The sequence below is a fragment of the Schistocerca nitens genome, chromosome 3 (genome assembly GCF_023898315.1).
Source record: "Schistocerca nitens isolate TAMUIC-IGC-003100 chromosome 3, iqSchNite1.1, whole genome shotgun sequence".
Taxonomy (NCBI): domain Eukaryota; kingdom Metazoa; phylum Arthropoda; class Insecta; order Orthoptera; family Acrididae; genus Schistocerca; species Schistocerca nitens.
The window spans coordinates 620,999,575-621,012,592 of NC_064616.1; the positions used below are offsets into that span (position 1 = coordinate 620,999,575).

Here is a 13,018-nt window from a genome sequence, read left to right on the forward strand (position 1 = left end):
TGTGCCCAAGGTGGGTTCCATGAACGTTGACAACAGACCACAAGATTCAGAGTGATGCCATTTGATCTGAACTGTTGGAGCAGTTTGGGGCCAATGGAAAAGCCTTTCTTGCATGCATTGTTACAGCTGTAAACAAACTTGCTGTTACTGGAGTGGCACCACTTGCAGTCACCAAAAATGAAGGAATTCAAGACAGTTTACATTGTTGGCAAACTTGTGATGACAGTCTTTTGGGATAGTGTTCGTGTCATTTTCATGGATGGGCCGGCCGAAGTGGCCGTGCGGTTCTAGGCGCTGCAGTCTGGAACCACAAGACCGCTACGGTCGCAGGTTCGAATCCTGCCTCGGGCATGGATGTGTGTTATGTCCTTATGTTAGTTAGGTTTAAGTAGTTCTAAGTTCTAGGGGACTAATGACCTGAGAAGTTGAGTCCCATAGTGCTCAGAGCCATTTGAACCATTTTCATGGATGAGTTTCCAAAAGGGGGTAAATCATTAATTCAAAGTCTTGTGTGAAGTCTCTGAACAAATCCAAGAATTGTTTCTGACCTGTTCGGTCTGACAAAAATCAAAAATAAATCTTTCAACACAACAATACATGCCCAAACCCAAGTCTCGGAGTTCGGAAACACATCACAAAATTGGTTTGGAATTAATTGCATCATCCAGCCTTTAGCCCAAATGACCCTCATACAGTAAATATACTTTTAAATATATGTATTCATCTTTGAGTGTACATAGGAGTTTGCTGTAATTAAGGGTGTGCCATTTGTTGCACAGTTTATGCGATTAACTCCGTAAATTTGTATGCTTCTCTCATTCTTGTTGGAAGGGGAAATGTGTATGTGGATATGCTCGGTTTCTTAGAGGTTGTCTATGGTTTTTTTGAGTAACTTTTATTTAAGAAGAAATTATTATACTAAGAATTGGTATGACATCTACAGAATGTAATATATTAGATTGGCTTTTGTTTTAGGATGTTGTTTATGCGCTGGCACATGCCACAGGGAAGACTGGTCGGTTCACTCTGATTGAAAGGTGGAGAAATGTTGATAGACTTCTTGCACCACATGAACATCCACTTGAGGTGCGTTGGTAATGTTGTTACTCTTCAAAAGTATTTATGAAAGCTTTTATTCTGTAAAATGAAAAAATTCTCAAACAGTTCTATTTTGTCCTATAGATCTTGACAAAATGGGGAGAGTATTCAAATGATGTGCAGTTCATTCTGGAACGTTCAAAGTTGGAGGGACCAAGAATAAGTGGACAGCAACAAGTCCGTCAAAAACCAGTGGATCCCCTACGAGGTCTAGTTACGACAGCTACATCACCATCTTTGGGGCTTAACGAATCACCCGACTGGCGTACAAATTCACCACATGTGCCAGATCGGAGTAAAGACATTAGGAAATCACTGACATTCAGTGGTGGCCATCATGGACATGTGCTGACAGAAATAAGACGGGGTGACAATGTAGGTATAGTTAAAGGTGTACCTCAAGTGAAACAACCACTGGAGGTACGAGATAACCAAGATTTGCCTAATAAGGCATTAGATAATGGTTCTCCTAGTCAGACCGTGAACTCTTCTAATTCTGATGGCACTGCCTCACCTTTCGGTTACCGCAGTACTGGACAGGGAAGACGTGACGCTCCTCCTCCACCATACAGAGAACCACCCAGACCTTCATCTCCACCTCAACGCTGCCTTCCGCCATATCGTGACCCACCTCCTCCGGTACATACTCCACGAAATGGGCCTTCACCGAGCCGAGAGACAGCAGTTTCACCTCCGCCATCAGCTAGCCGTAGTAAACCAAAGAAGAATCTGCTCAAGGTAGGTTACATAAGCAAATATCAATGATGCACAGTTTGGTCCCTTAATACAAGAAAATATTTTCAGATTTGAGAACAAGTCAGAAGTTGGAAAGTGTAATTTTAACAGTTTCAATTGCTCTGTAAATACCTTTTTTGTTTTCTGTAGCAATTTCGTATGTATTTTTTCATCTGTTTTTATTTTGAGATCTCATATTTTTGTAGGTACACACAGTTTGCTATTCTTTCTATCACCATTTTCTTTGGGGAGGGGACGGGGGCTCATCTGTGGTACATGTTGCTGGTGGTTGCTTTACTTTTGCCGGTGTTGTGTACATTTTAATCTTAACAAATTTTCAGAATTGCTGAAATTTAAGAAATCCCCAGGGCCTGGTGGAATACTTATCAAATTGTATACCGAATTTGCAGCTAAGTTAACTCCTCTTTCAACCATAATATAACATAGAGCCTCAAATAGAAAAGCTGTGCACAGTTGTTGGAAGAAAACACACATCACAGCCATCTACAGGAAGGGTAATGAAAGTAATCCACAAAACTAGCATCCATTATTATTGACATCTTAGAACATATTCTGCAACCAAATGTTGTGAGGTATTCCAAATAAGATAACCCCTTCTATTCTATCCAGCACGTGTTCTGAAAACATCAGCTGTGCTAAACCTAACTTTTGCTTTTCTCACTTGACATCCTGAAAGCCTTGGATCAAGACAGTCAGGTAGAAGCAACCTGTTGGTTGTGTTAAACGTTTGACTCACTACCATACCAGCACTTACTAATGAAAATATGATCATGTGGGGTATCAAGAGACATTTGTGACTGGGTTGAGGAGTCCTCAGTAGGGAGGGTGCAGCCTTGCAGTCTTAGGTGGCGAGTCAGCAACGGATGTAGAAGTAACATCGTGTCAACGTCGTGAGTGCCCCAGGAAAGTGTGTTCAAACAATTGCTGTTTATCTCGTATATTAGTGACCTTGCAGACAATATCAATATTAACCTTAAAAGTTTTTGCAGATGATGCTGTTACCTATAATGAACCACTATACAAAAAAATGTACAAATAACCAGGCAGATGTTAAGATTTCAAAGAGGTTGAAAGATTGCTAGAAATGTAAAATTATACACTGTACAAAAAGATAAACATGTTGACTTTTGATACATTATCAGTTATTCACAATTAGAGTAAGTCAGTTTGTACAAATACTTGGGTATAACAATTTGTAGGATTATGAAATCGTTAGTGCCCCTGGAAAGTGTTTTCAGGCACTTGCTGTTTATCTTGTATATTAGTGACTTTGCAGACGATATCAATACTAAACTTATACTTTTTGCAGATGATGCAGTCATGTAGACTCATAGGTAAGGCAGGTTGCAGACTTTGGTTCATTGTCGGGGTCAGGATATTGAGAGAATACAGTCAGTCTACGAAGGATACTGCTTACAAATTACTTGGGCCTCCCATCTAAGAATATTGCTCCAATGTATGGGACCAATACTAGATACGACTAATAAGGGATATATTGAGCCATGGTAGACCATTACAGAAATGCTGATAAAACTGAACTGGTAGCTGCTTGAAGATAGATGTCAACTATGCATTGAAGGCCTACTTACAATCTAGAAACATACTACAACCCTCTATGTATTGTTCCTGAAGGGACCACAAAGACAAGATTACATACACAGAGAAATTTAAGCAGTCAGTTTTCCCACACTCCTTACACAAGTGAAATGAGAAGAAAACCTAATATGTGATGCTGTGGGAAGTACCCTGTGTCATAGACTTTACAGTGGTTTGCGGAATATGGATATAGACATAGAGAAATATTAAAAATAATAATTGTTTGTTGTGCAGCTCTTCATTTTGTTTACAAATTCTTGTATATAAAAATTTCATGATTTTGTAAACTTCGTAGTATAACTCTTATAATAAAGGGAAACATTCCACGTAGGAAAAATATATCTAAAAACATAGATGATGTGACTTACCAAATGAAAGTGCTGGCAGGTCGACAGACACACAAACAAACACAAACTTACACACAAAATTCAAGCTTTCGCAACAAACTGTTGCCTCATCAGGAAAGAGGGAAGGAGAGGGAAAGACGAAAGGATGTGGGTTTTAAGGGAGAGGGTAAGGAGTCATTCCAATCCCGGGAGCGGAAAGACTTACCTTAGGGGGAAAAAAGGACGGGTATACACTCGCGCGCGCACACACACACATATCCATCCACACATATACAGAAAATAAAATATGCGAGCGTAATCTGGCTAGGGTGAAGGCATGTTTGCGGAGGGAATGTAAATAAAACTTAATGGGGTCGTTGTGGGGGTGTTGTGAGGGTGACATGGTATTAGAAGGTGGAAAGTGTAACATGAGGTTGAAATGAAAATGAAAGATAAAAATATATGGGGAGAGATAAGGGTGAACTAGAAAGTAACTGGAGATCTGGTATGAAAAAAGGCGAAAAAGTGTTGGTTAAGTTGATCCTGTGGTGAACTTGGGTTGGTAGACAGCGATGTGCATGAAGGTTAGGTGGTTGTCTTGCCGCTAAAACACGTTAAAGGGCGGAGAAATTCGGGAAAATTTCGAAAAAACGTGTAAATGTATTAAAGGAGTGGTGTTGTGGTGAAAGATTACGAAAATGGGGCTAACAATTGTAATAATGACGTTAAAACCTGTGGGGAGCGGCTAAAAATGATCAGTGATGTGCGAAAAACGGAAGTGGAAATAAAGTGAAAGTTATTAGAACTAGTCGAAATGGTTGTTTAATACGTGAAAGCAGCTGATATTGAACTAGAAACGGTTGATTTTATAGCAGCGGTAGTGTTGAAAGCGGAAAATAAAAATTTTTTTGGTTATGGTTTGGAAGTGGGTTACGTATTATTGAGTATATATAGGCGGGATAAAATTGTATTACGGTAAAAAGGGGAAGGTGAATACAAAGTGAGACTACTGGTAAAAACAGAAAGAGAAAATAAAGAGAAAATAAGACGACAGGAAAGATTTCGAAATGCAACAGCGACAATAACAAACGTAATTGTTGGGTTCAAATTAATGATATGGTTATAATAAAGGGAAACATTCCACATAGGAAAAATATATCTAAAAACATAGATGATGTGACTTACCAAATGAAAGTGCTGGCAGGTCGACAGACACACAAACAAACACAAACATACACACAAAATTCAAGCTTTCGCAACAAACTGTTGCCTCATCAGGAAAGAGGGAAGGAGAGGGAAAGACGAAAGGATGTGGGTTTTAAGGGAGAGGGTAAGGAGTCATTCCAATCCCGGGAGCGGAAAGACTTACCTTAGGGGGAAAAAAGGACGGGTATACACTCGCGCACACACACACACACACACACACACACACACATATCCATCCACACATATACAGAAAGACTTACCTTAGGGGGAAAAAAGGACAGGTATACACTCGCACACACACACACACACACACACACACACACACACACACATACATCCATCCACACATATACAGACACAAGCAGACATATTTAAAGGTCTTTAAATATGTCTGCTTGTGTCTGTATATGTGTGGATGGATATGTGTGTGTGTGTGCGAGTGTATACCTGTCCTTTTTTCCCCCTAAGGTAAGTCTTTCCGCTCCCGGGATTGGAATGACTCCTTACCCTCTCCCTTAAAACCCACATCCTTTCGTCTTTCCCTCTCCTTCCCCTCTTTCCTGATGAGGCAACAGTTTGTTGCGAAAGCTTGAATTTTGTGTGTGTGTTTGTGTTTGTTTGTGTGTCTATCGACCTGCCAGCGCTTTCGTTCGGTAAGTCACATAAAATATATATATATATATATATAGACACACACACAGTGTGACAATTATTGAACTATATAAATGTAAGTTAGTTACAAACTAAGGCATGTACACATATTATTCAACATATAAATGTCATTACAGATATTCTGATTTAGGTTATGACATGTTCGATATGCCTGCCTTAATTGACAACAATGTGATGCAAACGAATAGCGAAATTCTGCATGACCAGCTGAAGTGTAGGAACATTGATGACATCGATGACTTCCTGAATGGCTGTTTTCGGGTCAGCAATGGTTTTGAAGTTGTTGCTGCACACATTGTCTTTAATATATCCCCATGGAGTCGCATGTGTTCAGATCCGGATAATATGGCGGTCAATGGAGGCTCTGGGTACCCCAAAGCCAGAATGTGGTCCCCCCCAAAGTGCTCCTCCAGGACATCACTCTTCTGCTTTGATGGGATCAAGCTCCATCTTCGGGCGCTAATGACCATAGCAGTTTTGCGCCCTAAAAACCAAAACAAAAAAAAGCTCCATCTTGCATGAGCCACATCTTGTCGAAATCAGGGTCACTTTATATAATGGGGGTGAAATCATCTCCCAGAGCCTTCACGTACCATTCGGTAGTCACCGTGCCATCAAGGAACATCACACCTATTATTCTGTGACAGGACAGTGCACATCACACAGTCACCCACTGAGGGTGAAGAGACTTATCGATTGCGAAATGCTGATACTCAGTCCCCCAAATGTGCCAATTTCGCTTATTGACAAACCCATCCAAATGAAAGCAGGCTTCATTGCTAAACCAAACCGTACCATGTGCATACTAATTCCCATCATACCCCACAGCCAATCATACAGTTTGAACATCTGAACTCAAACCGTTCAGAAGTAAGTTTATTTCATATAGTTGAATAATTGTCACCCTGTAAATTTTCCTGCTACACCCAGTGCGTATTTTATGTAAATGTAAGTTTTGTTTTGACCACTCTATGTAATTTTGGTACCCAAAGAGAATTTAATCTTTGCTGCTACAGTATAATTATCAAGTTTTTGTTTAATACTTTATTACTCTCAGTACTTGAGCATTTGTTTTATTTGTACTGCAGCCAGATTATTCCCTAAAAATTAAATTCATTCTGTTTCATAGTTCTGCTAGGTCTTGTTTCATCTTTGTCATTCACTTACTGGACTTTTGACATCATTTACTAGTTTTTTGACATGTACAGTAAACCATTCAGGTGATAATCTGCACTTATTAGAATGATAACTTGTCTTATTTTGTTGTTGCCAACTAGTACACGTGAGCAATTGTCTGCCTTGCATCTCAATTTCCATTTATCAAGAGTTCTACCATCTTTTCTACTTTTTCACTCTGAAATCAATTTTTCCAGTTGTATGATTCCTTTGATTCTCTGATTTGTGTCAATTCTGTTTGCAATAACTTGTTTCTAATTGTTTCCTCCATTACCACCCTTACTAAAAGTGATTTTGCTTCTTGTGCTTCTGGTTGCCTGTTCTGTAAACTAATGTTCATGTCAGTTGTTATTGTTAAAGTTCACTGTAATTACATTTCAGTTATGTCATACAATTTTAAGTTGTTATTTTTCTCTACTTCTCCAATGTAGATAATTATATTGATTGGTATCTATTCTTTCTTGTGAACCTGGCATCATTGTAATTGTATTTCAGTCTTGTATTTGCTCTAATTAAGGTTTCAATGTGATCAGGTGAATGTAATTTCCTAGCTCAGGTACATCGCAACTAAACCTTCCCTTAAGGCCTGATTCTTTGGTTATAATTAAGTTACATAATGGTTTAAATTGTACATAAATACGATGTCAGGCTTTGTATTTAGTCTAAAATCGTGATACATTTTTATTTATATTGTAGTGATGTGTAAATGTATTTGTAGGATTTTCAGCAGTCTGTGGAGGGGAATGGCGATTGCCATCAAGAGTCTGTTCTTTACAATGCCCAGTACAGAGATCTGATGAGGCTTGTCAATTACCAGAGAGAAAAACTTGCTGCCCAGCAGGCAGAAATTGCAAAGGTATGCAGTTCATTGGAATTTATAGTATTCCAGCCTTTAAAATATTGGTATTGCTTAAATATGTCTTTTTATGTTTGTAGTGAAATTATTGCTTTTAGGCTAGAAGCACATTGCCAGTTGTATCTCCCATCCTTATTCAACCAAATTTGTAATCTGTCTACAATGATCTTATATTTTAAACACTAGATTTACACATGTTTGTTGGATTTGTTGACAACTGTAACTAAAAAAAATTGGATTGATGATAATTTTATTACTTCTGTAACAGGTATAAGAAGTGCAGCCTTGGGATTTGATGCACAATAGTATGGGAGATGTAAAAACATCTAAAGCATAACACATTAATTTTAATACAAATCTTACCCTTTTAATAATCTGTAACATTCTCACAAATGCTATATCATCATTAGATGTGAAACATCTGCAGTTCCCAAGAAGTACAGTGCGTAAAATAAAACTGACTTGAAAAATGTTTTCTACATGTTGTGACAATGTAATCTAAACAGCAAAGAAATAATTAGAAAATCAGCTGACTTGAGTTAGAACACTGCAAAACATTGTTGAAGTGAAAAATAACCTGTAGGAAGATATGGAAAAATTTCTATGCCTATTAGATGTCACCAGTCGCTAAAAATGGGTTTTATCAGAACATTATCAGAGAGGGTCTATATTATTGGTATGTGTAGAAATTTTCTGTTGTAAATGAGTTAAAGTATCCTGATCCACCTTCACCTATTCAGCTCTGTTGGTGATTTCTGAATGAAGTAATATCAGGACATTTGGATCCTTAGACCTTTAAAGCCACATGGCAGAAGAATACTTCTGTGAGAGAGGCAGGCATATGATCACTGAAAGGATAATCGGTGCCTGCAATGGCAGCATTAATTTTGGTGCCTCTAGTGGTGGAGCTGGTACCACGAATTACCATGGCAGCTGTGAGAGATGTGGTCGATAACAGACATGGTGTGCTTTATGTTTGAGGTTGTACTGTTTACACAGCATCTCTGTGGGGGTATCGCCAGTGGCCTTGAGGGGCAGCAGCAGCTCACAATATACGTCTGTGTTGTGAACTGCTGAATCCCAGGGAGGATGCTATAGTTGGTTATATGTTTACTCCCTGTACATCACTTAGTTTAAAATAAGAGAAACAGTTCTACATAATTTTCTTTCTATAGTACTGGAAAAGTTTATCGTCTGTAATTGTCCACTATAGTTTGAAATTCATATTGTTCAGTAGATTTTGTTCCAATACATATAAATCCATTTTCCCTTCTAGTCTGGTTATTATTCCCAGCTATTCAGCTCGAAGAGCAAACAATGTTCGGTGTTATACAGTGGCATAGTTAGCTGTTAGATACCACAGATGTACTATCCATAGATTATCTATCCCTTTTAGTTCAGTTGCTTACAATACCATTTTTTCCTTTTACAAGAGTAAAATTAAAAGGTCTTGTTTCAGGAATTAAAAAATCAGAAATACTGTGATATTGACCTACTTTACTTGTGCACGTAATTAAGCAACTGCATTGAGACGCCGTTATCAGTACCCACTACTTTACAGAAGCATTTGTGTCACTGTAGCACCCTGCCATTCAGTCACTGTTATCCATAAAATAAATATGTGTGCCATGAGCAGACTATCCCATTGAAAATAATTTATAATCTTGGCTCTAATTAATATCACACTGTTTGCTGCTTTAGAAGTTCAAAAGAAGGAAACATGTCCAATTGCAATGATTTGTTTTACTGGACATGATATACATCTAGGCCTATTTCATAAGCCTAAATACAAGATGCACATAGTGAAATAGACATCCATCAATTGTAAGCATTAGTCTTATTATTAGTGATGAAGCCTATTATTTGCACTCTGTAATGGCCTGAAGATTTGAGCCAGTCAGGCCCATTAAAACAAAATATTGCAACTGTAGCTGATAACCATCCTTCAGTGAATATCACTAAATTGCAGTGGAGTAACACCTGTCAAATAAATTGAAATTTCATTCCACGATATGCTTCTGGGCTACACAATTCACAAGAGCTCTGGCATCTTTTTTTTTTTTTATGTCCCGGTTTGCCTAGACAATGCAAAAGATCACACGTGGCTCACTAACAATCAGTCTCCGCCATCTCGAGAATGGCGACGAGAAATTCTAAGGTGGACAGCAATGTTATAGTGTGTTTACAAACTATCATGTTACACACATATTGTCCATTATTCACACATACTTAAAGAAATTTTACTACATTGGGCACTGTCACTAATCAGTCTAATTTTCAGGTATCCATGTTGCACTATGGTTTCCATAAATTAAACCCTTGATAATTCATGTTGTATGCTAATACAGTCAAACAACCTACTGAAAATGTATTGTGGTATACAGTTGCATGTAGGTTTTCTCTTGCCGTGCTCTCCACCTGTCGTGTCTCCTGCCTGATTTCGCTGTAGGCCATGGTTCCCAAACCTTTCCTCAGATGAAACACTTTGAGAATCCTGGCACTTTGATGGAACACCTTGCTTATTATGAAGGTTAATAAAATTATAAACTTTTAAAAATGAGAAAAAAAACTTGTTTTATCCAGTGATTACTTAAATTTAACTCATTACTGTAAAACAGAAATTACAATATTTTATTTTAACAAGAAGAAATGCCCTTTTAATAGTTTTTTGTGGAGGACATATTCACTTCCCATAGAACACAGTGTGATAACCCCTGCTATAGACTCAACGTCCTGTCATGCGTTCTAAATCCTGAGGTGAGGTGAACATTGCCTCCCAATTCTGCATTGTTTAAAGTAATGAATGATTCTCATATTTGGACATTTATTATTTTTTAAATACATGTTTAACAAAAACATCTTACCTGCAGAAATTTACTACAGTGTTCTTCCCCTCCTTTGTACGCGTATCCAACTATTTTCGTTCTGAAATTGGACACAGTAAACAATTAGTAGTGTAGCTTAGTAATTCTGAATGGTATATGAATGAATTTCTGCATTATATCAAGACCTATGTTGAAACAAGGACCTTGGCCTAAATGACATTCACACAGTATTACCGATATCCCTGGGATGATGATGATGATGATGATGATGATGATGATGATGATGCTCGGTTTGTGGGGCCCTCAACTGTGTGGTTATCAGTGCCCTTACAAATTCCCAACCTTTGCTCAGTCCAATCTCGTCAGTTTCATGAATGATGATGAAATGATGTGGACAACACAAACACCCAGTCATTTTGAGGCAGGTGAAAATCCCTGACCCCACCGGGAATTGAACCTGGGACCCCGTGCTCAGGAAGCAAGAACAAGACCGCGAGACCATTAGCTGCAGACTGATATCCTTGGGAGAGTCAACTGTGATAAAACTTTCAAAAGTATGTTAGGAACAACAGCAATCTGTATCTTATTTTAATGAAAATTATCACAATTAATGATTTATTTCATTACCAGTGACCGATTTCAGTCTTAGTAGACCATCTTCAGACCAGAGGATGACACAATTGGTGACCCATGTAGACTATAAGCAGAGCTGTAGTATATGTCGGGAGGCACCAGTTGTCAGCTGATGACTGGCGCCTCCCAGTGTATACTACAGCTCTGCTCATCATCTACCAGTCATCAACTGCTGATGACTAGTGCCTCCCGGTGTATACCACAGCTCTGCTCATCATGTATATGGGTCACCAGGGGTGTCACCTTCTGGTCTGAAGATGGTCTACTAACACAGAAACTGTTCCACCTGGTGTGTAAAATATGTGAGACGGGTGAAATAATCTCCAATTTCAAGAATGTAGTCATCCCAATTCCAAAAAACATGCAGGTACTGACAGGTGTGAATATTACCAAACTGTAAGTTGACTAAGTCTGTTTACAAAATACTGACTCAAATTATTTACAGAAAAGTGGAAAATCTGCAAACTTCAGGGAAGATCAGTTTGGGTTCCGAAGAAATGCAGGAAAACTCTAGGCAATACTGACCCTAAACGTATGTTAGAAAATAGATTGAAGAACTTAAACCTACATTTATAATATTTGTAGATTTAGCAAAAGCTTATGGCAGTTTCGACTGGAATACACTTTATGAAATTCTGAAGGTACCAGGGATAAAATATAGGAAGCAAAAAGTTATTTACAACTTGTATGGAAACCAGACAGTAGTTATAAAAGTGGAAGGACATGGAAAGGGAACCACTAGTTGAGAAGGGAGTGAGGCGGGGCTGTAACCTATCACCAATGTTATATGATGTGTATATTGAGCAAGCAGTAAAGGAAACCAAGGAAAAATTTGGAAAATGATTTGAAGTTCAGAGAAAAGAAATAATAACTCCGAGGTTTGCTGCTGAATTGTAATAGGTATGACAAAGGACTCAGAATAACTGTTGAAATAAATGGATAGTGTCTTCAAAAGAGGTTATACGATGAACATCAATAAAAGTAAGAGAATGGTAGTGGAGTGGTGCTGAATTAAAATGAGTGATGTCATAAGAAATAGATTAAGAAATGAGACATTAAAAATAGTAAATATGTTTAACTATTTGTGCAGTAACTGATGATGGCTGAGGTAGAGAGGATGTAAAATGCAGGCTAGCATTAGCAAGAAAACACTTCTGAAAAAGAGAAATTTGTTAACACTGAATATAAATTTAAGTATTAGGAAGTCTTTGCTGACCGTAGCCTTGTACAGAATTGAAACATTTATAACAAACACTGCAGACAGGGTGGGGATAAAAACTTTTAAAATGTGGTGCAGCAGAAGAATGTTGAAGAGTAGATGGGTAACTTGAATAACTAATGAGGAAATTCTGAATTGAATTAGCAGAAAATGAAACTGCATGCACAAACTGACTAAAACAATGTAGTGGTTGGCAGGACACATCCTGAGGCATCAAGAAATTGTCAATTTATTAATGGTGGGAAATGTGGAGGGTAAAAGCTGTAGAGGAAGACCAATGCTTAAATACAATAAGCAGGTTCAAATCAATGTAGGTTACAGTAATCTGCAGAGATGGAGCTTGCACAAGATAGACTAGTGTGGAGAACTGCATCAAATCAGTCTTCAGACTGAAGATCATAACACATCACTACCTTTATAAATTACTCATACATTTTGATTCCTTGTAGCAGTTAGTAAAAGTTTCATTATATGACTCAAGTATTGCTTGATTAGATTGTGTAATTTGCAGTCTTGACTGATTGATCTGCTTGAAATGTGGACAAGCAACTCTTGAGATGAATTTACTGCATGAATATTTACATATTTACCTTATTAATGTTTTTGGTGTAAGGCTCTTGGGTAACTTATTTTCATTTTTTTTTCTTTCTTACAT

The 13,018-nt window shown here is 38.0% G+C and overlaps 1 protein-coding gene across 2 annotated transcripts in view; it reads left to right on the forward strand.

The window, feature by feature from the left end:
- LOC126248561 (ras association domain-containing protein 8) overlaps positions 1-13,018 on the forward strand; it is a 91,371-nt gene that overhangs the window by 34,998 nt on the left and 43,355 nt on the right. For both annotated transcript variants that reach the window (XM_049949652.1, XM_049949651.1), the window contains exons 2-4: positions 976-1,086; positions 1,183-1,836; positions 7,549-7,686. In XM_049949652.1, the coding sequence (XP_049805609.1) occupies positions 976-1,086; positions 1,183-1,836; positions 7,549-7,686 (903 nt within the window). The remainder of the gene's footprint in view (positions 1-975; positions 1,087-1,182; positions 1,837-7,548; positions 7,687-13,018) is intronic.